The following is a 25,358-nucleotide window of genomic DNA, read 5'->3' as shown; positions in this document are numbered from 1 at the left end:
ATAGGAGATAATCACAATTTAGCCTGGGGGGGGGGGGGCTAAGCCAGCCAGTACGTCGCAGAAGTTTGCAAAAAGCCTTTGCAGAAGAAGAAGGAAAAAAAAAAACCATCCCGCTGGCTTCTCACTCAACACCTTTCAAATCTACCTCGGCATCACCGTGCGCAAAAAGCGCAAGTTACGCTCTTTACGCCGCACGAGAAGAAGGCAGGAGGCCCATGACGAAATACATTAAGCGTTCGGGCCTCCGATTCTGATTGGTTAAAATCGAGGAACGGAGGCGGAGCAAAAACTGCCCTGGCTGTCTATTCCCCTATCGGAAGCCAGGAAGGTAGGAGTGGAGGGGGAAAGCAGGGAAGGTGCCGTCCATTTTGGTTGATGGGAGGCAGGGTGCCCGCAGGTGGTGGTGGGGTGCGAGAGGATCGAGGTGCAGAAAAGGTGAGAGGGGGGGGAAGTGACTTTTCTCAATTGTTTTGTGTGTTTGAGTAGGCGAACTAGATGCATAACGAGGCAGATGGTTTCACATAAACGAGGAGAAGCAGGGGCAATCACGAGTGGTCTTCTGGTGGGGCAGGGCGCGGCTCTGAAAGGACGGGGCATTTCGTGTGTTTCAGTGAATGTTTTTCACACTTGGCCAGGTTAAGTCCAGGTGTTTGGACTACAACTCCCAGAATTCCCATGCCCGGCTTTATCTGGGGATGCAACAGTCAACAAGGTCCAATTGAACACATAAGAGTAAATTTAAGCATTTCAGCACTCCGGAAGACGTAATTGATATGCTATGTTCAAATTGATAGGAAAATACAGTAACATAAGTTAGAATAGAATAGAATTTGTATTGGCCAAGTGTGATTGGACACACAAGGAATTTGTCTTTGGTGCATGCACTCTCAGAGTACATAAAATTATTATTTTCAACTTATTCATCAATAATCATAGGGTACAACACTTAATGATAGTCATAGGGTACAAATAAGCAATCAAATCATGCTAGGAAACAATATCAATATAAATCATGAGAATACAAGCAACAAAGTTACAGTCATGCAGTCATACGTGGAAGGAGATGGGGGATAGGAACGATGAGACGTTTAATAGTTATGCAGACATAGTGAATAGTTTGACAGTGTTGAGGGAATTATTTGTTTAGCAGAGTGATGGCGTTCGGGAAAAAACTGTTCTTGTGTCTAGTTGTTCTGGTGTGCAGTGCTCTATAGCGTCGTTTTGAGGGTAGGAGTTGAAACAGTTTATGTCCAGGATGCGAGGGGTCTGTAAATATTTTCACAGCCCTCTTTTTGACTCGTGCAGTATACAGGTCCTCAATGGAAGGCAGGTTGGTAGCAATTGTTTTTTCTGCAGTTCTAATTATCTTCTGGAGTCTGGGTCTGTCTTGTTGGGTTGCAGAACCAAACCAGACAGTTATAGAGGTGCAGATGACAGACTCAATAATTCCTCTGTAGAACTGGATCAGCAGTTCCTTGGGCAGTTTGAGCTTTCTGAGTTGACGCAGAAAGAACATTCTTTGTTGTGCTTTTTTAATGACGTTTTTGATGTTAGCCGTCCATTTTAGATCTTGTGATATGGTAGAACCTAGGAATTTGAAGGTCTCTACTGTTGATACTGTGTTGTCTAGTATTGTATGGAAGGGTTTCTCCTAAAGTCTACCACCATTTCTATGGTTTTGAGTGTGTTGAGTTCCAGATTGTTCTCGTCGCGCCACAAGGCTAGTTGTTCAACCTCCCGTCTGTATACATAAAACATACATAAAATAAATATTAAAACGAGTTCAGATTACGACCTGAATAGGGCTATCCCTAAATCAGATTCCCTTTTTGATTCAATTGTTACTTGGAAATACCTTTTTCCCCTCAAAATTCCACTTCAGGAGGAGAATATTGGTAGTTCTTTCTCTTCTGCGCCTTGGCACATCTTATTTTCTTCTGGAATTCTGCCTCCAGACTCCAAAACAACCTTATTTTTGGATGGGTCAAATCTGACTTTTGCTTAGGAGAAAATATGTATTGGGTACTTGTATATCTGAAGTGCCTGTCAAAGAAAACTGGCAAAGTATTTGAAATACAATCAATCCCATTTTACACAAAACTGAAAGGAATAGAGCTTAATATTGCAAATATATATGGGGAATGAGAAACTGGAATGTCTGATTTTGGAAAAATGATGGATCCAGATTTTAAGAAATGTAAAATACACTTCTAATCATCTAGGGAGGGTCACTTTAATATAATGGTTAAGGCATTAGGGTAGAAACTAGACGATTCTGAGTTCTAATCTCCCTTAGTTATGAAGCCAGCTGAGTTACCTTGGGCTATACAATCTATCAACTTTGGAAAAAGGTAATGGCAAGCCATTTCTGAAAACCTTACTACAAAAATTGCAGGGACTAATTCAGGCAGTTGCCAGAATGAACATTGATTCAGCACACAAACATAAATCTAGGAATGAAGTTAATTCCTCATAATTAGTGATTATTGGACTCCTCAAACAATGTTTTAAAAGTTGGATATCAGATGCCCTGTGTTAATGTTACAGCTTTCTTATTTGGTGATATCTATCCATGGCCTTTTTTTTGGCTTCAAATAATCTGTTAACATAACTTGAGGAAAATATAGCAGTTCGTGTGTATGCTCTCTATCAATTTTTAAAAATATTTTAGTAAAATGAAAATATGGAGCAATATGGTCTAGATTTATAATATATGATTAAGCTTGTTTTATTTATTTTTTTTGATTGGGTAATCTGTTCTATTTTTTTCTTGTGCTAATTCTTAACTTTCAAACGAAGATGGAAAAAAAGTTACCAAGGAAGCTGCAGTCTTATAAAAGCTGGGCCACTATTCCCAACAGTTTATTATAAAAATTCTGACTTGTAAATTTGATGAAAAGTTTCTCTAGATATGAGATTCCAGTTTGTTATATTTGGACTGTAAAATCAAATCTGGATGAAAAGATCTGCAATTAAACTTTTAGATCTCGTAAAGCAATTGTGTTCTGATATAATCCATTTTGCTTCTAAATCAGGTCCTGGCCCAAAGGTTTGCTCAAAGGAATTCAAGAAAGAAAGATGAGCGTAGAAGCTGTTGATCGGGAGGCAGCCACATCTAGCCGACCATGCACCCCCCCACAGACTTCCTGGTTTGAATTCCTGCTAGAAGAGTCTCTGCTGGAGAAACACCTGAAAAAAGCTTCTCCTGGTAAATAATGCTGTTGTTCAGAGCTAAAACTTCTATTTTCATAAATTATTGCAGAGGATAGAGGAGTGTGATAACATTTTATATGGGGCTTATTAGGATTCATATTAATTTTTGTAGGATTCTTTTCTTTTATCCAATGATGAAATAAAAGCAGTAGTAGGTATTTGCTGATCCTTACTTGCACTGGACTTAAATCTTCTTCAAGGTCCACATCACATAATGTATTTGGGTTTTTTATGTGTACCAGTATACATAAAAATAAATATACATTTTTGCTTGAATATGACAATGATATTGTTAGTAAATCACAGTAAAATCAGTGACATAAATGATTTCACTAAGGTTTCTTTTAGACAAAAAATATACCTATATATGTTTCTTTAAAAGTTGCTTGTTTACTTTTCATTTATTTGCTTCTCCATAATATACCGTGCATATTTTAAACTTTATTTTTCTTGGCAGATCCTTCACCAGTCCAACTAATTGTTCAGTTTTTGGAGCAGGCTTCCAAACCTTTAGTCAATGAACAGAATCAAGTTCAGCCTCCCCCTGATAATAAGAGAAACCGCATTTTAAAATTACTTGCTCTAAAGGTTGCAGCACATTTAAAGTGGAATTTGGATGTACTGGAAAAAAGGTATCTGTTGACTTCTTGGATAAGATTGTTTACAGATTATTATAGCATAGTAAAAAGTATTAAATTTTCACATTGTCTAAATAAGTAGTATTTTGAAGTTTCCATTTCAAAGGCACATAAACTAGAAATTCAATCGCAAGACATATTAATCATGGGTAATTGTGATGAATAATCAGGAAACTAAGTTATGATTTAGTTTGTACTCCCATAGGAGAACAGCTGGGAAAGATGTTTGCTACTCTTGTTTTCCAGTTTGCAGGTTAGCTGCACAATAAAAATCGCAAAAAGACTGCATTGAAACCTTAATGGTTTTTGTTTTGGTGATATTCTGTAACAAAATTAAGAGCTGATCTATATAGCTTTAGTTGTTTTATTTTTGTCTTTTAGTTTATCTGTCCCTGTATTGAACATGCTATTAAATGAATTGTTGTGCATCAGTAAAGTTCCTCCTGGAACTAAACACATTGATATGGACCTTGCCTCTTTACCTCCAACCACTGCAATGGCTATATTGCTCTACAACAGATGGTAAGATTTTATTTTTCTTGAACACTCTTTACTAGAAGGAAGTGTTAAGGTCAAATAAATCCTATTCTGCTTGTGAGGTTTTTAAGTGATACGTGCACACTAGATAGAATTTTTTTTCTTTTTGATTAGCTGTCACACAAATAAATCAATAATTCTATTTGTGTATCATTCTTAGCCTGGCAAAAGAATAAGCTGTGAAAAGAATAAGCCATCTCATTTCTAATGTCTCTTCCTTTGAAATTGTTTAGAGCAGTGGTGGCAAACCTATAGCATGCGTGCCAGAGATGGCACACAGAGCCCTCTCTGTGGCCACGCAAGCCGTTGCCCCAGTTCAGCTCTGCCATGCATGCGCACACACCTCCCGCCAGCCAGCTGGTCTTCAGGTCTCTGCCATGCATGCGGGAAACGCATGCAGAGGGCGTGCATATGTCTGGGGGTGGGACGCATGCACGGGGGGTACGTGCATTGCATTTGGGGGATGCGCGCTTTGGGCTTTCAGTCTGGAAAAGGTTAGCCGTCATTGGTTTAGAGCATCAATTGATTACAGAATTCACAAAAATGACAACATAAAAATTTGATAAACTGAAGTTAAGCCCTGTTTTGTTTTTATGTGATCTCAACTAGAAGAATCAGTGAAGACAATTTTTCCAGTTTGCTACATGCAAATCAAGCTTTTGCTGTCATATTTGCACTAGCTTTAATTTTTGAAATAAATAATGCCGATATCAAAATAATTCACTATTAAATGCTAACAGTTTTGCTTTTTTTTTTTTAAATAGGGCTATCAGAACCATAGTCAATAGTAGTTTTCCTGTCAGACTGGCAAAACCTGGTCCACCTCAGTTGAATGTGTAAGTTTGTTCATCTGTTTCAGCCTAAACCTAAATCAGGATCCAATTTTCAATGAGGCGTGTGAATAAAATAATATATATGTTAAACTTGTTCGATACTTAAATACTTGTAATTGGCTATCTGATCAATTGAAGTCTTATAGCATATTTTTAAAGTATGTATTAAAAGATTTTTTAGTGGAAAGAGGACAAAATCCCTGACTATGGCACATTTATGTAAAATAATTCTGATTCTCAGAGAACAAATACAATTTAGGCAAAATTATTGAAATAGCTTAAACCTTAAATGATTCAGTTTTCAATCTTGAAATGGGGTTTATTACAAAAAAATGTAAGGAAAAACATTTTGTTTCGTATGTATGTTTGTATGTATGTATGTATGTATGTATGTATGTATGTATGTATGTATCCATTTGTGGGTTTGCATCAGTGTTGACCCCTGGTCACGGCCTAGAAAGTCACTGCAGTTCTCTTGAAGTGATTCTGGAAGTGGTTTGCTTTGCCTCTTCCTGGGGCTGAAAGACAGTGACTGGCCCAAAATCACCCAGCTGCCTTTATGCCTAAAGTGGGATTAGAAATCACCATCTCCTGGTTTCTATCCTGATGCCTTAATTATCGCACCAAACTGTATCTGTTGCATGCTGAACACATGAGTTATACTGGAAATCTAAATAGCGCAATAACTTGATATTGCATTGAATAATAACTTTACAATTGCTTTTGGCTCTTTTGTTTAGTATGAATCAGTTCCAACAAGAAAAGGAAGTCACAGATAACATTTTGAAAGTGGTAAGGGCTTTTCATTAAGTTATCCACAATTAGAAGTTAGTTGATTCAATTTTTTTTTTTTTAATTTGATTTATATGCCGCCCTTCTCCGGAGACTCAGGGCGGCTTACAATGCGTTAAGCAATAGCCTTCATTCTTTTGTATATTTTATACAAAGTCAGCTTATTGCCCCCACAAACTGGGTCCTCATTTCACCTACCTTAGAAAGGATGGAAGGCTGAGTCAACCTTGAGCCTTGGAGAGATTCGAACCAGCAGAAATTGCAGGCAGCTGTGTTAATAACAGGGTGCACTAAACCACTGTACTATCAAGGCTCTTATTATTCAGGCCCAATTATTCAGGAAAAGTGCTAAAGTTAGGACCTTTCTTACATACCTTTGTTAGTGTGTATTTATATATACCTTAGAATTAAAGAAGTACAACATTTGTCTTAAGTAATCAAAACAGCTGCTAATAACTAAACATTTACATCCCTTTGGGTTGTTCCAGCTAAAAGAGCAGGCTGCTGATTCCATTCTGGTTTTAGAAGGAGCGCTCAAATTAAACAAGGACCTTTACATTCACACAATAAGGACGTTAGATCTGCTAGCTATGGAACCTGGTATGGTTAATGGAGAGACAGAGAGTTCTACAGCCGGACTAAGTATTAGCACCGAGGAAATGCAGTGCCAGGTAGGTTGATGTTTTGTCTGAAAATGTTGTTAATATTTATAGGTGGTCCTCGACTTAATGACAGTTTGTGTAACAATAGTTTTAAGTTAATGACAGCTTTGGAAAAACTGATTTATGAGCTGTTATCGAATTATGCCTGTCACCACCCCCACGATCATGTGATCACAGATTAATTTTTATTCGTAAATAAAGAGAACACTTGGCAACCAGTTTGCATTTACAGTAGTTGCAGCCATGCAGTCACCTGAATAAAATTTATGACCTTCCCAGCCAGCTTCCAACAATCAAAGTCAGTTAGAATAGAATAGAATAACAGAGTTGGAAGGGACCTTGGAGGTCTTCTAGTCCAACCCCCTGCTTAGGCAGGAAACCCTTCCCCTATAGTTGGGGAAGCCAGATTTGCTTAATGACCATATGATTAGTTTAATAACTGTATGGTTCACTTAATGACCACATGATTTATTTAACAGCCATACTAAAAATGGTTGTAAAAATGACTTGTTTAACAACCACATTGTTTAGCAATCAAAATTCCAGTTGTAATTGTTGTAGGTTGAGGACTACCTTTAAGTGTGGATTGAAATGAAATGAAATTCATTTTAAAACAATTCATGGTGCCATCAGCCATCCTTGACATTGAAGATAGTGTAGCTTTCGAGTGTTTTGAAAACTTGAAGAATAGTCAGTTTTAAAATTGTTGTATTCTTTCAAGGCTGATTTATTTGCAAATATTTGGAAAGAGAAGGAAAGCACATCTTTAACATAGTACATAGGGCAAATATTTTGTCTCTGCGCATTAAATTGTTGCTTTAGAATTTCTTCTGAGGATTCCAATAGGGATTCAAATAGTCTGCTATAAATTTTTTGGGTCTGTTTCAGGTTTGCTATGATTTAGGGGCCATCTACTTCCAGCAGGGTTCCACAAACTTTGATTTATATAGGAATGCCAGAGATAAATTTTTCAGAACCAAGGAATTGATTTCAAAGGTGAGTAACCAGTTTTAAAATAAAGTAGGAAATGAATTTTGTTTTTACAGAAAATGGAAATCCACCTAAAAGCTTCATTGCAAATTTCAAGAAAGTGCCTATAGTTTCACAAGACTGGTTGATCCTCAAATTATTAGAACATTTGTTCAAACTAGTAATCTTGCCATTATTGTGATTTTGTTTCTTTTTTTAAATAGTAGGATGTTTTAAATTGTTGTACACACAAAGTTATACTATGTTGCAAACTGACCGGGTATCTTTTAGAAGAAGGTTGGTAAATAAATACTGATAATAACAGCAACGACAACAAACTTGTAATGATACTTGGAAAATTATCACACCTGTTTCCATAGGCATTTGAGAAACAAGCCTCTATTAAAGGTGTTTGCCTTGAAGAATAAAATGTTGGAAGTGTTTGCTACATTTTTACAACTTTGATAACATTGTATTTTCTAGATTGGTTCATCACTTCCTTGCATGATAGATGAAAAGAGGCTAGCTGGTTACTGTCAAGCTTGTGGAGTTCTTGCACCTTCTGACAGTAGTTCACAACCATCAACTCCCTACAGTCAAATTCATAGCTGCTTAAGATCTGGCAGTTACCAGGTAAACTGCCTGCAAAGGCAATGCTCTTGTAGCTGCCATTAAGACATCATTATATCACTACTGTGTTTCCCCGAAAATAAGATTCCCCTGTGTTATATTTTTTTGAACCCCGAAATAAGTGCTTGGCCTTATTTTTGGGGATGTCTTATTATTTTGGGGTGTGTGGAGCAAGACGGGGCTCCTCTTGCCGTCTTACCTGATTTCCAGCTCTGTCTCCCTAACCCTAACCAAAGGAAATGGCAGGAACTGGCTGTGCATGCGGTTAAATATTTTTGGGAAGGGCTTATTTTCAGGGGAGGATCTTATTTTAGTACATGTGCTCAAAAGCCCAATTGGGCTTATTATCAGGGGATGTTTTATTTTAGGGGAACAAGGTACTGACAAATGTTCAGAAACTCAGGGCTGTTAAAAGCCTTTATATATCTTGATCCTTGAAAGAGCTACTGCATTTTTATTTGAAAGAGCTTTAGCCATTTGCTTGTGTTATTCAAAGAAGGGAGGTTATTCATCTCTCCCAAGTCATTCCCAAGTATTATTGAAGAGTTGAGTATAGCTTCTGTTGATTGGTTAACATTAGTTTTTTGTCATTGTTACTGATTCAATTTGTGGTCCAACTTTCTTGCAAGGAACTTAGAACAGTGGGCCATCCTCCAAACAAATCTGTGGTGTGTATTAGGCAAGCAACATTGACAGCTCAACACCACTCAGTGAACTGGTGGTGTAAAGCTTTTGTTTCCATATGAACTCTCTTTATGCTGCTTCACAGTGCTGAAGTTGAAATATGAAGTTGAAATAAGAGCCTTGGTAGCACAGTGGACTAAAGCACTGTTATTAACATCTGCTGCTTGCAATTACTGCAATTACTGCAAGTTCAAATCTCACCAGGCTCAAGGTTGACTCAGCCTTCCATCCTTTTAAGGTAGGTAAAATGAGGACCCAGATTGTGGGGGCAATAAGCTGACTTTGTATAAAACATACAAAAGGATGAAGGCTATTGCTTAACGCATTGTAAGCCGCCCTGAGTCTCCGGAGAAGGGCGGCATATAAATTAAAGCAACAACAACAACAACAAAAAAGTACGTGCATTTTGAATTAAAACATGCAAGTAGTGCCTGTGTTTGTGTTCTAGGAACTGGTGAAGATTTTCCTTGAAGACAACCGAATGCTCACTTTACCAATTCAGTTCAGACAGTCGGTGTTAAGGCAGCTCTCCCAGAAGGCTCAACAAGGGTGAGGCATAAATTGAAGGAGAGAACCGCTCTGACCCTCATCTATTAATTAGTTGCCAAGCCTAGCAGAGTAGATAGATTTCTGAGCAAGCCTTTGAGTTGACTTACTTTGTCTTAGTAATAAGCTTGAAACTGGATAATTTTGTCTCAGTTCGGCTTATTAGATGGAATGGTATATCACAAAGGCCTGACCACCAAGACTGCTTAAGTTTAAAAAAAATACTTGGTGAGTTTTAATACATGTTTTCCAAATTTGAAAGTATAGAAAACTCATCACTGCAAAAATGAGAATTCTTTGAAACAGTAACGCCTAAACCAGAATATAGCTGTGAAAGAACTTTGTATGGTGAGAAGTGCTGAAAAATATCAGTATCTACTGGTATTTTGAATTGTATACTGGGTGATGCATAATAACCATTTTAGTAAACTTGTGCTCTCAATCAAGAAAGTGGTATTTAGAAACAATTGTCAAGAACTTTTGCTGAATGCAGATTCTGATAATCATATTGTTATCTCCCAAGGAAAATGGAGTGAATGGCTTCACGTTGTTCATAAATGGCAAATCTTAGAGCAAGTGTATGAATTTGTACACTGTAGTAAAACCATTTACTAAAGGTGAGAAAGTGGGCACATTTTAAGAAGTTAGTAAAAAGACAATAATAGTAGACAGTCTGTTGCAAGGAATAAATGTTTGCCAAAAGAGAGAAAAGTGGCAGAGGATAAGAGTGTCCTGCATTCCACTTCATTATATGGAAATGAAAATTGGGTATATTTGGATGCAATATGAATAGGTAATTTAAAGAGTATGTTGTGGTAAAAGAGGAAGAGATAAAATCAAGAATGAAGGAGACTTGATTGAATGTAAAATACCAAAGTAAGTGACCAGTATACACACACACGCACAGACACATATGCACACACAGACACACAAAATGTTTATACACATAAATATAGAGAATGAATGAATATTGAATCGTAGTGCAGATATACAAAGGAAGAGTGATGGATCAAGACCTAGAAAAAGATTCAAGAAAATTGTCACTGGATGCAGTCAAAAGGAGAGAGGCAAAAAGTTTCAAGAAGAGAAGATGTTCAAACCCAGAGAAAGAAAAATAATTTGCAATGATAGAAAGGGAGAAGTACAGTAGATGGTGTTGGTGTGAACTAGTTTTAAATTTTTTAAAATTCCCTTTTCTTTCCTTTTTTATGTTTTTCCTTATCTTAATTTCTTTGGCTTGCTTTTCTTACCCTTTTCTGTGCTTTCTTTAATGTTACTTATCCTGTGGTATGATATGTATTGCGTATGTGTACTGCATATGTACAGTCGGTTGTTATACTAGGATATGAAAACAGTATTTTGACTTGGTCTTTTAGGTGTAAGTTTTTTGTGTGCCAATTTGCCTTGGTTTATCTTTTATTTTACACAGAGATGAAGTTCTCGATGAAGTATATTTCAAGGTTTGTGCATGCAACAGTGTTTGTGATGTGATGCAGGGTCGGCCAGTTGGTGTCCAGTTTACCCAGATGCTTATTAGACCTACCAAAGAAAAAATAGACTTTCTCCTGGAGGTAAAAATATTCCCAATGTTAGATTTAACTATATACACATATACACATATATGTACCTGTATTTCATTATTCATGTTTAATCTGAAGACAAGCCTGCTATTTCTTTTAAGGCAGATTTTTTTATATCTCTCACTTGGCATGTTGCCTATTTATGTGCTTCTAACTCATTTTAAGTTTTTATCAAGTGGCTTTTTCTATACTTCTGATTTTAGTTACTTATTGGTGAGGATTATCAACATAATAGATGTGGATGTCTCAAGCAAGTTATACTAGTAAACAAACAAAATTCTATCAGTTGAAAGAAACATACGGCTGCATTATGTAAATGAGACTTTTCTCCTTCCTCTGAGTCTTCATATACAATAAGCACTTTTTTTAACCCTTTGCTATTCTAGGGCCTATATATGTGGCTTTTCTAATTTGTAACTAAAATTAGATAAAGAAAATACTTTGTTCATTCAAAAGATAACTATATAATGATATTGCTATAAACAACGTTCAAAAGAATATATACCATTCCAAAAAACGCATACTCTGTTTTTCTAAAGAGTTTACTGGATTTTTCTTGAGATTTAATTATTCAATATTTAAACTTCTTAGGTGTGTTCAAAATCAATACATGTAGAAAATGCATCAGAATCTTCAAAAAGAAAAATGGCTTATTTTCTAAAGTAAGTGTGTGATAAGAATTTATACTGTGTTAAAAATTGAACAGTTATTTTGGTTTTTACCCTTTTTTGGATGGTAAGGGATAGTGAAACAATTCTGATGGCTTCTGAAAAGAGAACCACATAAGAGAAAATTAGAGAGGATATTTTGTTTTTGAAGGGGAAAAATATACTCACATGCATCTTATTGGTAGCTTATTAAAACAGCTACTTTTCCTACAATCATGCATCTTTCATAATCTGAGGAAATGATGTGATTGAATTGGAAGTGTGATTCATTGTAAGGTATCTGTGTTAAGAATTCATTGATAGATGAATTTCCTAAGTATTATTAACCCAATAAACTGAAGAAAGAAGTTGTCATTTCTTTTTCCACAAACATTTGCCCTTAATTCTGTGCAGGAATCTGTGTCTGGGTTTGGAAGATCTCCAGTTTGTCTTCATGATTTCCTCCCATGAGCTCTTCATAGCTTTATTGAAAGATGATGAACGAAAACTGCTCATTGATCAGATGAGGAAGAGGTCACTTCGAGTCAATTTAGGCACTAAACTGATAACTTCATTTTATGATATTCCAGGTAATTTCTCCCACTCCCTTAAATTATTCACTTTTTTTTTAGTGGTGGAAGAGTAGAAGAATAGAATAGAATAGAATAGAATAGAATAGAATAGAATAGAATAGAATAGAATAGAATAGAATAGAATAGAATAGAATAGAATAGAATAGAATAGAATTTTTTATTGGCCAAGTGTGATTGGACACACAAGGAATTTGTCTTGGTGCATATGCTCTCAGTGTACATAAAAGAAAAGATACGTTCATCAATAATCATAGGGTACAACACTTAATGATAGTCATAGGGTACAAATAAGCAATCAAATCATATTAGGAAACAGTCAATATAAATTGTAAGGATGATAGGAACGATGAGAAGATTAATAGTGCAGATTTAGTAAATAGTTTGACAGTGTTGAAGGAATTATTATTAGCAGAGTGATGGCGTTTGGGAAAAAACTGTTCTTGTGTCTAGTTGTTCTGGTGTGCAGTGCTCTATAGCGTCATTTTGAGGGTAGGAATTGAAATAGTTTATGTCCGGGATGTGAGGGGTCTGTAAATATTTTCACAGCCCTCTTTTTGACTCTTGCAGTATACAGGTGGAAGGCAGGTTGATAGCAATTGGTTGTTTTTTTTTGTTTTTTTTTTTGCAGTTCTAATTATCCTCTGAAGTCTGTGTCTGTCTTGTTGGGTTGCTAAACCATATTAACAGCATCTGTTGATTTATTTGCTCAGTATGCAAATTGCAAGGGGTCTAACAGTGGATCTGTGATGGTTTTCAAGTGGTACAGAACTAGCCTTTCAAAGGTTTTCATGACTACAGATGTTAGAGCAACTGGTCTGTAGCCCAGTTGTACACTACAGTAAAGTACAGTAAAAATATTTTTACTGTGGTCAGCTAATGCAGCTTGTTGCAATGTCATGGTTTTTTTTAACAGTTACACAATTATACATATTTCTATTGGCCATGGTTAATCTGTCTGTACTTCAGAACAACGAGGTTTATAGCTTAGTATGGGATATCAATAAGCCTACAGGTTATTTAACTTCTTTTACGGATTAGTAGCAATTCCCTTGTGAGCAAGCACCTGAGAGGAACACCTAAATTTATAGTTATTGCAACAATGAAATGCTTTTCTGCTTGTTTTCCCTGCTATTACAGGAGGATCAATATATAAATCATTGCAATGTTTTGGACTTGGGATGGAGGTCATGTAACATTTTCAGGCTTGCCCCAGCTAGAACCCTAGGAAAGAATGACCCTCGACTACATTTGGTTGAAGCGATAGGTTCTTTTACTAGGATTAGTGGTTGCAAACCAAGCAAGGCTAGAACTAAGGTTTCCTGCACAACGACTACAATGTTTTCCCCTTCGTGGCCCTCCCCCCTTGACCAAAATCATCATTGTCCAATAGCATGCTGGTGCGATATTTTGGGAACCACTGTTGTGGACGCATCCTGCAATGGCTTCACACTTTTTCCTATGCCAGGTATCCTTGAGGCAGCTGGATCAATCCAGTTTAATAGGTCTGATTCCTGTAATATAATGTTTTATTTAATTGTGTCATTACACTAATTTCAGCTGGATATAATGCAAAGATTAAATTATTCTTAACTTTTGAATGGATCTTGTCCATTCGTAACAGTTAATGGTCACTTAGGTATAAATTTCTCAGCAATATATTTTTTTTCAGCTTCATCAAGTGTGAATATTGGTCAATTGGAGCATCAGCTTATTTTATCACTGGATCCTTGGAGAATTCGCCAGATTTTAATTGAGTTGCATGGTATGACATCTGAGCGCCATTTCTGGACTGTTTCTAATAAGGTACTTTCCTTTATTTAAAGATGAAGAATGTAATGATATATAGTTAAAATTATGTAAATATATAATATATGTATATTTTTTCTAGTGGGAAGTTCCAAATGTGTATGGCAATGTTATCCTAGGAATCAAAGATAATTTGACTAGAGATTTGGTCTACATCTTGATGGCAAAAGGACTGCATTGCAGTACAATTAAGGTGAGAAAGATTGCTTATTGGTATTCTGAAAGGCCCCAAAGAAAAATTGCCTCGTAATTAAAATGCCATAACAGTATTTTGAATTATGATTAAAATATGGTTTATGCAAAAAATCTAATTTTATTACATGTATATACAGACTATGGGTCTCTATAGTGTAGAAGATTAAATATATTTTAAAGATTTCTTGCTTATTTCTCTTATTTTTCTCATGTTTCATTTCTTAGTTCTGTAGTTGTTCATTTGCATTTTTAAAATATATCAGCACATACTAAGAAAGACATATGACTTGTCAGGTATCTCTTGAATGCAAGAAAAATTTAGAACTAAATTTCTGTGAACTGTAATATGTAGTTTAACTTAAAATGTAGAAAATTTAACATGTAAAATGCCACAAGCACCTGCCTTCTGCTATAATACCTCAGCATTGCGAATCATGTTTGTAAATGTGACAAGACGACAACAGGGAAAAAAATCTATTGCTTTTTGCTGCAGGATTTTGTCCATGCCAAGCAACTTTTTGCTGCTTGTCTTGAACTTGTGACTGAGTTTTCTCCGAAGTTGCGCCAAGTTATGCTGAATGAAATGCTACTTCTGGACATCTATACCCATGAAGCAGGAGCAGGACTTTCCGGAGACCGTCCTCCCTCTGACTTGATCAGCAGAGTTCGGGGATACTTAGAAATGAGGGTGCACGGTAAGAACCTTCAAGTTAAGTACATGGCAAGATTTCCATCTTTGGCAAGATTTTATTTGTTTATATCCTGCCTTTATTTTTTTTATATATAAATAACTCAAGGCAGCAAACGTACAACTTCTATTCCTCACAACAACAATCCTGTGAAATTGGTTGGGCTGAGAATGAGTGACTGGCCCAGCTGATTTTCATGCCTAAAACAGGTCTGGAACTCACAGTCTCCTGATATCTAGCCTGTTGTCTTAACCACTAGACCAAACTGGCTCTATTAAGAGTGATCAGTCTTTAGGTATGACAATTGTATTACTATCAGTAGTAGTTATAGTGCTTATAATTACATTTTTGTCTGCTGGCCAGTTCTAATGCTACATTAATGCTGATTGACGGTAAGCCATACATAGAATTGTGTATTCTAGATATCCCTGTATATGGCTCATAAGCCACAAAGATAATTGGTGTTACTTCCCTAACCCACATATTCTGTATTGGCGCTTTTCTACTCCTCGTCCCTATTTCCCATTTCATAGACCATAGAGTTCTCTTAAAAGCAAGGAAGTTTTCATAAGCTTGTTAATTGCTCTCAACTTTCTAGGATGTAATTTCTGTAGGAAACCATCTGATCAGTTTCTGTTTCAAAATGCATTGTAGATATTCCTCTTCGACAAGTTGTAGCAGAGGAATGTGTTGCCTTTTTGTTAAACTGGCAGGAGAACGAGTACTTGACTATGCAAGTTCCACATTCATTGGTACAGTCTAATCCTTATGTAAAGGTAAGGCATAGTTTTGTATTGATTAGGAAATTGAAGAATCCTGAACAGTCTTCTAACTTGCTTGCTGTATATGTTAAGGTGTAACCTAGTAGCAGTATTCAGTAATCCGATCCAAAGTGAGCAGTGGTAATTCAGATCTAGGCTGTCACCGATATCCTAAAATGGGTGTCAAACTCGCGGCGTCACTTGACGTATTGGGACTTTTTCCCCCTTCACTAAACCGGGCGTCGGCGTGGCCAGCATATGATGCATCTGGCCCACAGGCCGCAAGTTTGATAGTCCTGTCTTAAAAGAAACTACACTTCTTTAACAGAAAGTAACTGTTCCATGTGCTTCGACCAGGAGTGAAATGCTCCCGGTTCGGACTGGATCATCTGATCCAGTAGCGATGGAGGTGGGTGGTTCGGAGAACTGGTAGCAAAAATCCCTGCCCCCCCCCATGCGCAGCTGAGCCGCACAATCATCAGGGGCTTTTTTTACTTTTAAAAGCATTTTTTCTACAACCTCTTCGGCAGAAACAATACTTTTAAAGGTAAAAAAAAAAGCCGCTGATGATCCTCAAAGGGATCGTCAAAGGCTTTTAAAAGAAAAACCCCCTTTTTTTCTTTTAAATGCCTCTGACGATCCCAGCTGAGTTGCCTGATCGGCAGAGGCTTTTTAAAAAAGCCTCTGTCGATCAGGCAACTCAGCTGGGATTGTCAGAGCCTTTTGAAAGCATTTTTTTAATGCCTCTTCGCCAAAGAGGTTGTAGAAAAAATGGTTTTAAAAGTAAAAAAAAAAAAATGGCCATACCCACCCAGTCACATACCCCCCCCCCCCACCAAGCCACCCCACAGAACCCGTAGTAACAAATTTTAGATTTCACCACTGGCTTCGACGTATAATCATGCTGGCCACATGATTAGGGAACCGTCCTTGGACTATTCTGGTTCCCTCCACTAAGAAATGAAAATGAGCACTGCCCCTTAGAGTCAGAAACGACTGGACAGGGGAAACCTTTACCTTTATATACATATGCATGGTCCAAACTCTGAATTATTTCAGTTTTATAAAAATAATACAATAGTCCAAAATTAGCCAGATCAGAAAATTCTATAATTAATTCTGGATAGTTGAGATGCATTGGGAGCTTTAGACTATTTGTTTAAATATTAGAAGCTCTCTATTCAGGCCCTTAACTACATTTGAACTTCTGAATTTTAGAAATACCTGCGCTATGATGAGCATGGTGTTTCTGGACAATAATCTGGACCTAGATATTCTTTTGAAATATCCTGCATATTTCTAGCTAATGGTTTTAGTATTAACTTGGATAATAGTAAGTTCCAATAGGGATAGATTGCTGGAACAGATGACATTTATCCATTCAAAGACTCTTCTTTTTTGCTTAGTTAGGCCAGCTTTTGGCTGCCACAAGTCAAGATCTTCCTGGACCAAAAGAGGGCAGGTGGGCAGCTACAGACCTTTGGGAGATTGTTGTACAAATCTGCAGTGTATCCCACCAACACAAACGAGGGAATGATGGCAGAGTGAGTTTAATAAAGCAGAGAGAATCAACATTAGGCATTATGTACAGGTAAACTGCTGTAATTTTCTTATATCCCTAGCTGTTATAGTCATGATATTATTCTATATCTAATAGCAGTAGCACTTATATACCACTTTATAGCCTCATCTAAATGGTTTACAGAGTCAGAATATTGCCCCAGCAACAATCTGGATCCTCATAAAACGATCTTGCTTGTAATTAAATTTCCTAAGAATATCTCATTTACTTATAATTATGCTTCTTTGGAATAAAATAAAAGTAGCCTCCTAAGTAGAAAAGTTGTTCTGGGTAAGTTCTATGCAATATGCAAAAATAAATACATAGCTTGTACCATATTTACATAATATTTAATGATCTTGTTTGTACATTGTAAACAGAATAATTCCAGCAACAGTGGAATTTTTCCACAAATAGCAAACTCAGGCGATGAGCACTAAAAAGATTGGAGTCAAAACAAGGCAGCTGATAAGAGAGGTAGATAGGCGTGCTCTGGAGAATTTTTCTGAAGTACAAACATACATAAAAATGATAAAGGCATGGTGAAATAAGCACTCTGCAAAATGGTGGTTGCTTTTGGAAGAGAAGAGAAAAATTGAGATCTAGGTTGAGGATGGAGGTATGAACTACCATTAAGAACATTCTCCTTAGAAACCAAGAAGATACTTCAAAAAAATTTGGCATGTTTTATGCATATTGTCTGGTCTTGCCATTTTACCTTACAATCTGGGAATGCTTTGTTGTTGCTGCTCTTTTTAAAGTTCCAAATATTGATCAGATCTGTATTAAAATCTTTTACATTGTCTCACTCTTCTAGAAAAAAAGTTTAAAAACTAATCTAATTAATAGTAAGTCAGTACATTAAACAAACACTTTCTCTTTAGGAATGAATTATTATCGTTCATCAAAAAGTTGCGGGTGAGTTTGGAGTTAAAAATTGTAAATGTGTTAAAGCATAATAGCCTGTTTCTGCTGAATAGGGATGCCTGCTGGGTATAGTCAAAAAAGTTAAGTGGCAACTACACTGATATGAGCAAATCCTTATCTGTTTCCTATGTGTGTCACCATAACATCATCCCTATTTTGTTGGTTACATCCTATCAACACCCCATTGCTAATAAGGACGCTAAACAAAAATATTCTAATTAAGAAAGTGATTTTGATATTACACTTGTCAGAACAAATTTTGACATATTAACAAAAGGAATAACAAAAGGACTGGGATATAAGTCTGATTTCATCAATTATACGGCCTTCAAAAGAATATCATTTTCAGTGTTAATGAGTTAATACAAAATATTTTAAAATACAGTTACTGTAACTTGTCTGCAGATTTGAGAAATGTGAAAAGGGATTTAAAACAGTTTCTATAAAAAGGATTGCAGAAAATTGTACATGGTATTGTATTTAAGATCACTTTTAGATAATTATTTGGGAGCAAATTAAGGTTGTTAATACTAGACAGGTAGTCTAATAGTCCATGAAGATAAAACCACTGTAAACTTAAGTAAATATAGGTAGTTCTCACTTAACAATAGTAATTGGGACTGGCAACTCTATTGCTAAGTGACATCCAAAATGCAACATCATGTGACTTATGGTGCAGTTTGGGTTACTGTTGTTAAGTGCATTTCACACTATTGTTAGGCACAACATCATGTGATCACAATTTGCAACCCCCTGTTTGTTTCCCCACTGACTTTGTTAGAAGCTGGCAATGAAAGTCCCAAATGGTAATCAAAGGGACCGGTTGTCTTACTCAGCACCGTCATAACTTAAAATGGTCACTGAACATGTTGTTAAATGAGAACTACCTGCATGGCAAAAATTTGCCTAGAAAATTTGAATTTCATGGGGAAAGGTTGTGATTTTATATCAGCTCATGTTTTTCTCAATGTTCTCATAGGAACCTCTGGTTTTGACAACAATATTATCCTTGTTTGTCAAGCTTCATAACAATCATGTAAGTGCAGTATTCTCTTTTATCATAAATCATCCGCTTTGCTTTCTGAATTCTCTTACTTATTTTATCCTGTCTTTTCTTTTTTTAGGAATTAATTGTAAATAATGTCACAGCAGAGTATATTTCCATTTGGCCATCATCTTTTCCTAAGTAAGGAACTTCGTTTATCCAACTCCATTTATAAATACAATGAAATGTATTTTTGTTTTTTTGGATCTGTACAGGTTATTTCTTAGTTCGGAGCCCCATGTAAAGCTCCATTGGTCACCTTCCATCCAATATTAGGTCTGATGCTGAAAAGGTGATTAAGCAGAATTTTAAGGTTCAAAACAGCCTTTTTTGAGTGCTCCAAGCTCAAAACAAAGTATCTGAATTCCAAGAACTTTGTTTTGAAATTAGATTAAACCTATTCTTTCGTTTACACTTTAGAACAAAACTTGCCTGCAAATTCAGGGTTGTTCCTGTCTTGAGGAAAAAACTTGATACAGGCTGGAAAATTTGGAATAGTCCAGTAAAGCATGCTGTTTTAAGATCAAAATAAAACACATGACTGTTTTTAACATGTAGATTTTAAGCTGAGAATAGGGAAACTATTCAGCGCTCTGCAGGCTCTTGTTCCCACAAAATGAAATCTGGGAGCTAGTGAGATTAATGGGATATACTTCGGCATGTAGATGCATGAGAGCATGGAAGGAAGTGAAAAGAAAACTCCAGCCCACTCTCTGTCTCAACATGCAGCCTCTGGGACAACATGTCCTCATCTCTAACAGAGGCTCAAAAGGGAAATTATGTAGTATTACATTTTTTGTGAACATAAGATACAAATAAGTTCTTAGGAGTGGTAAAGCAAAGTTTAAATCTTAGATCAAGTTAAGGATGTTTGGAATTAAATACTTAGCAGTGACAGGCAAAGAAATTAAAAAGCATGGACAATAGCAAATATCTTCTCCTGGACTGATTTAAGCCATAATGTGTAGATGACCAGGCTGAACCCAAGGGAGGGGCCAAATGTGTCATAAGTCTTGAGTCCCTGCGTGCCAGCAAAAGATCTAAGTCCAATGCACCTTGAATGCCCTCTTATTCCTGCTCATTTCCCTTTAGTGCTAGTAAGTCAGATTTTTATAGAGAGCTTAAACTTGCAATCTTTATCCTCATTTGAACTGCCTGAATCTCCTGATTTCCCTGGCGCTTCATATGATGCAGAAGATTGGAACATAGGTGAAAATCAAGGACTTCAGAGAAGAGAGAAGCTCTCTTAATTTTGGATTCCATGTAATAGCAAAATGGCATTCTGTTGATGTGTATATTCCCAATGAGAGAATGAGAATGAAAAGTTTGCAAGGGGTGTACAGCCGAATCTGAACAGGTAGAAGAAAGGAGCTCCATAATATTGGTTGGTGATTTTGATAAGGAGAGTAAGCAATTTCTTTGATAAAATAGATAATTTCAGATTAACAGAGAAACGTTTTCTGTCTCGGTGGGGCTGTCATAAAGCGATACATTTAGCTTGCAATCATTCCTATGACCAATAGAAAACAGAAAAGGAAGTTTATATATGTAGCAGTGGAGGGGCCGATCTTTGTCTAGAACTGTCCTTTATGTGTAACATCACTAAAAAGGGCATGGAGGCGTACAAAGAATTATTTAAATGCTTTTATTGAAGCAGATTTTAACTACATCATAGTTTTAAGTACAATTACTAATAATTATGTTTTCTCATTTCAGTTTTCAGTCAGTAGATTTTGAAGCAGTAGCGGTTACCGTCAAAGAACTAGTCAACTATGCACTCACTATAAATTCAAACAATCATTTCTGGCTAATCACTCAGGCAGATATTTATTTTGGTAAGTAGAGTTAAACTTGTTTCTGTCCATTTTTATATATATATATGCCTGGTTATCTCACTGTAGTGACTCTGGGTGGCTAACAATATCTAAAAACAAAAGCAACAACAAGCCAAAGTAAAAAAAAAACAACAACACCAGGCAACAGTTAAAATAAGCATTTCACAGACTCTTAACTGGCTATCTAACCCCCATGTTTGGGAACCCAGCCACATTTTCAGCCCCTTCTGAAAGGTTGGTAGGATTGGGCCAGTCTACTCTCTGGGAGAGAGGATGTTCCAAAGAGCGGATGCCACAAAATTTTAGTGCAAGAACGGTGTCACTTTGAGGCCGGAGCTGAAAACTTTATTTCTTTTTCTCTTTTGTCAGGCTATTTTGCCGTAATTTGTCCATCCTATTCAAACATCATTGGTAGAGAGGACAGCGTAGGATTCGAAGTAACTTGAAAAAACCCCGTCCTAATTCACAACAAATGTTAAGCTGTTGTATGATGCATTTTGGGGTTAGCCTGATGAGCTGTATCATTATGCATGAATCGGGTCATTGTGGATTATTTAACGAATCTTGATGTTAAAAATCTTTAGCTTCGTGTTACATGTGAATATGGCCACTAGATGAAATCATTAACTTTTTTTTCTTCTCCATCTCCAATGTAGCAACTAACCAATACTCTGCTGCACTTCACTACTATCTTCAGGCAGGAGCGGTGTGCTCAGATTTCTTCACTAAGATGGTGCCACCTGATGTATACACTGATCAGGTGAGTGATGAAGTTAGGTAGCAGTATACAAGGAATAAATAGATACACACACACAGAGGTCTCTGATGAACTAGGCTGCTTTATAATACAAGCTGAGTATTAAAGTAGGACCCATTGATTAAAGTTCAGCATTCTAAACATGGGCATGTTGAACTCCTTATTTTATCTGACTTTTTTATCATCTATCCTACTGCAATGAACTTAGAATAAAGTGCATTATTTGGAATTGCTCATTCATGGCCTTTCCCCATATATATCAGAATTATAGTATGAACACTTCCCCTCCCTCCACCATAGTTTTTCTCAGCTTTATTTCACTTCCAGCCAATCCGTAAGACATCCTTAAATCAACTTAGTTGTATTGGTGCTATAATAGCAGTTTCGCCTTACTTGAAAGCAACTGGCCAGGTTCAGGATGCATCAGAACTGACCTGCTTTGGTGCTTGTTGGTAGCAGTCAGATGGGAGAACAAGATCTGCCCAGTGTCCATTGGCTACTTCATGCTGGGGCAGATAGGTCCTTTCCAGAGATGGGTTTCAAAAATTTCTACTACCGGGTCTGTGGGTGTGGCTTGGTGGGCATGGCAGGGGAAGGATACTGTAAAATCTCCATTCCCACCCCACTCCAGGAGAAGGATACTGTAAAATCTCCATCCCTCCCCAATCCCAGGGAAGGTTACTGCAAAATCCCCATTTCCTCCCGATCAGCTGGGACTTGGGAGGCAGAAAATAGACGAAAGCAGGGCCAGGCAGAATTTTTACTACCGGTTCTCCGAACTACTCAAAATTTCCACTACCGGTTCTCCAGAACTGGTCGGAACCTGCTGAAATCCACCTCTGGTCCTTTCCCCTCTAGGGTTAATCTGACCTGCAGAGAAGGTGGTAGGCTAGGAATGTTCTACAGGACAGGCATTTCTCTTTCAACGTACACTTGAATGTACTCCAAGCTTTGATTTCTGATATTCCATAATAAACTCAGCAAGTATGGGAAATTAATTAGAAGGCTTAATATTTAGCAACCTGGCACCGTACAATGTATCTTTCTGTCATCTTGAGCCTTTTAGTCCCAGCAGTATATTAAGCTGTCATTTCAGATGTGATGCAGAAGATTCTTCAACACTTTTGGCAGTTCCAGAAGCCGACTATCTAATTCTAACCAGAGTAGAAGCCAAGATAATAATGTAACAATTTATAGCAAGTGAGGCCAATGGAACATTGGTAGATGTATTTGGTCTCTAAGAGTTTGTTTTTGCTTATGCTATTAATAGTGAAGCAGAAAACAATTAAGTGATATGACTTGTACTCATTGTTTTCCATTTAGGTACAGTAGCTATACCGGGTAAATGGATAAATCGTAGATTTTAACTTGCATATTTCTCTGTAGGTGATTAAACGAATGATAAAATGCTGTTCTCTGCTCAATTGCCATACACAGGTAAGAATATGTATCCATCTATTAACTGGGAAAATTGTGAAGAGGGAAATGCTACAAAAAAAGCCTGTACTGCATTCATCTGGAGTGCAGTGTCAGTTTATTGTATAATCATGACATAATAACCTCATGACAAGTTATATATTAGTAAATCATTATTCTTCCAGGTGGCAATTTTGTGCCAGTTCCTTCGAGAGGTAGATTATAAAACTGCATTTAAAGCACTTCAGGAGCAAAACAGGTAAACAAGATTTTTACAGTTTCATTTGCCATATAAATATACATTAATGGCATAAAAATAACTGAAACCCTGTTTTTCAGCCATGATGCTATGGATTCTTATTATGACTATATATGGGACATTACTATCTTGGAATACTTGACATGTATCCTTTTATTTTAAAAAGCTACATGGGATTGATTTGCAACCAGAATGGCTTTAGTAATTGGCTATTATTTAAACTGGTAATGGTAATTTCATTTATGAGAAGTATATTTCATTTTCATTTTCTTAAATTTGTATACCGCCCTACTCCCGAAGGACTCAGGGCGGTGAACAGCCATAAAATAAAACATATAGATACAAAATTTAAAATAGAGATATAGCAGGGAGATAGCACAAAATAAGGAAATCCTTTCTCTATTTAAAAATAGCTGCATTTTAAAAGATTAGGACTTTGACGCTCATTTTGCCAGAGGAAGAATTAGGCTCACAGAAGTGCAAGGAAACTGTTTCTAAAAGAATTTTAAACTGCTATACAAATAGTCTTAAGAATTTAGATGACTCTTTGCTGGTTTCCTAAATGGTGTTTCAGATCTTCATCACAAGCGAGGCGAAACAGACAAGAAACAGATAGCGGTATGTTCTTACGGTTTCATATATTGAAAGGAATTTCTAAGAAGATATCGCAGTGGTCTGCGTCTGAAACCATTACATTTTAAAAATCACCCTTTTCCCCCATTGACAAAATTTGTGAATAAGAACTTATTACTAACCTGAGTTTTTGTTGATGTTTGGGCACATAGATTAAAGCTATTGGGCAGACAGAACTGAATTCTAGCAACCCAGAAGAAGTACTACAGCTTGCTGCTCAAAGACGAAAAAAGAAGTTTCTTCAAGCAATGGCAAAGCTTTACTTTTAGAAACTTATTTTCCTTTGCAATATAAGAAGAAAAGTATCTGTTGCAAGATATTTCAACGCTTTATTTAACATGAGAATTTTTATAATACATATTTATAAACATACTGTGTGGTATTTTCCTATTTATAAAACAAAATCCCTCATTTTTGCACGTATAGAGAATTAGATTAGCTGTGTATTGCATGTAAAAAAATAGATGTGAGTTGTAATGAAGAAGGCCTACTATTCAGAGTGTAGCTCCTTTGCATTCAAGCTATCCTTACTGTAATCCAGTCTTTGTTTCTCTTGCATTGTAGACAGCTAGTTTGTAGAATATTTAGCACTTCATGAGGAAAGAGGTAGGATACGACAGCTGTTCACTGAAGATGTCCAGTTTAAGTGGAAAATTCTTAAACTGCTTCTTTACCTCTAAAAGTAAAGTTTTTCAGTCTTTGCATTCCCTACTCCTGCTTTATTATATTAAGGCAATTTGTTATCATTCCTTAGTTACACCATCTTAAGTGTATGGCAGTAGGAACGTTGGCTTAGTAACCTTAGATTAAAAAGGTTAATATAAAGGCTTTTACTTTGTGGCTGCACCAATGTGCAAGCTGAAAAGTGACTCACTTTGTTGAGTCCTTAGATTCAGACTTCCTCACTCAGGGTTTTATCACCACAGGTCAGAAGAATGTTTTATCCTATGCAAAACCAGCATACACCAATAGACAATTGGCAAAACAGTACTATTAAATTCACAAATAACTAAATTTGACAAATTCATTTGCATCTGTTAAAAAAATTAAAAGTTGCTTAAGACAATTTTAAGTTAAAAATCCATAGTTAATTATGAATGTAGTTAATCAGAAAAAATCCAATTTCTCTAGGCCTCATTGGGCTTTAAAT

The 25,358-nt window shown here is 36.5% G+C and overlaps 1 protein-coding gene across 1 annotated transcript; it reads left to right on the top strand.

The window, feature by feature from the left end:
* The first annotated feature begins 351 nt into the window (after positions 1-351).
* On the top strand, positions 352-24,580 carry INTS8 (integrator complex subunit 8). Its single transcript, XM_070940446.1, has 28 exons — positions 352-435; positions 3,036-3,208; positions 3,671-3,845; positions 4,233-4,373; positions 5,153-5,224; positions 5,962-6,013; positions 6,502-6,684; positions 7,564-7,671; positions 8,128-8,277; positions 9,407-9,507; positions 10,934-11,075; positions 11,676-11,746; positions 12,146-12,321; positions 13,994-14,127; positions 14,213-14,323; positions 14,819-15,020; positions 15,669-15,790; positions 17,182-17,366; positions 18,221-18,254; positions 19,243-19,299; positions 19,388-19,449; positions 21,025-21,143; positions 21,800-21,903; positions 23,287-23,337; positions 23,502-23,575; positions 23,656-23,720; positions 24,150-24,193; positions 24,361-24,580. The coding sequence occupies exons 2-28, from the start codon at positions 3,079-3,081 to the stop codon at positions 24,475-24,477; spliced, it is 2,982 nt and encodes a 993-aa protein (XP_070796547.1). The 5' UTR covers positions 352-435; positions 3,036-3,078; the 3' UTR covers positions 24,478-24,580.
* The last annotated feature ends 778 nt before the right edge of the window (positions 24,581-25,358 follow it).

Source organism: Pituophis catenifer, unplaced genomic scaffold, assembly GCF_029215685.1.
Source record: "Pituophis catenifer annectens isolate HBS135680 unplaced genomic scaffold, rPitCat1.0.hap2 SCAF_3, whole genome shotgun sequence".
NCBI lineage: Eukaryota > Metazoa > Chordata > Lepidosauria > Squamata > Colubridae > Pituophis > Pituophis catenifer.
Note: the sequence above shows the minus strand (reverse complement) of the source record. Positions and strands in the feature narration are given on the sequence as shown.

What these genes read in the sequence shown, in the direction of transcription:
- INTS8 (XM_070940446.1), top strand. Translation starts at nt 3,079, where the DNA reads ATGAGCGTAGAAGCTGTTGATCGGGAGGCAGCCACATCTAGCCGACCA. An exon ending in CCGAGGAAATGCAGTGCCAG is followed by an intron (nt 6,685 to 7,563) that starts GTAGGTTGATGT and finishes GGTCTGTTTCAG; the next exon opens with GTTTGCTATGATTTAGGGGC. An exon ending in TCTGGACTGTTTCTAATAAG is followed by an intron (nt 14,128 to 14,212) that starts GTACTTTCCTTT and finishes TATTTTTTCTAG; the next exon opens with TGGGAAGTTCCAAATGTGTA.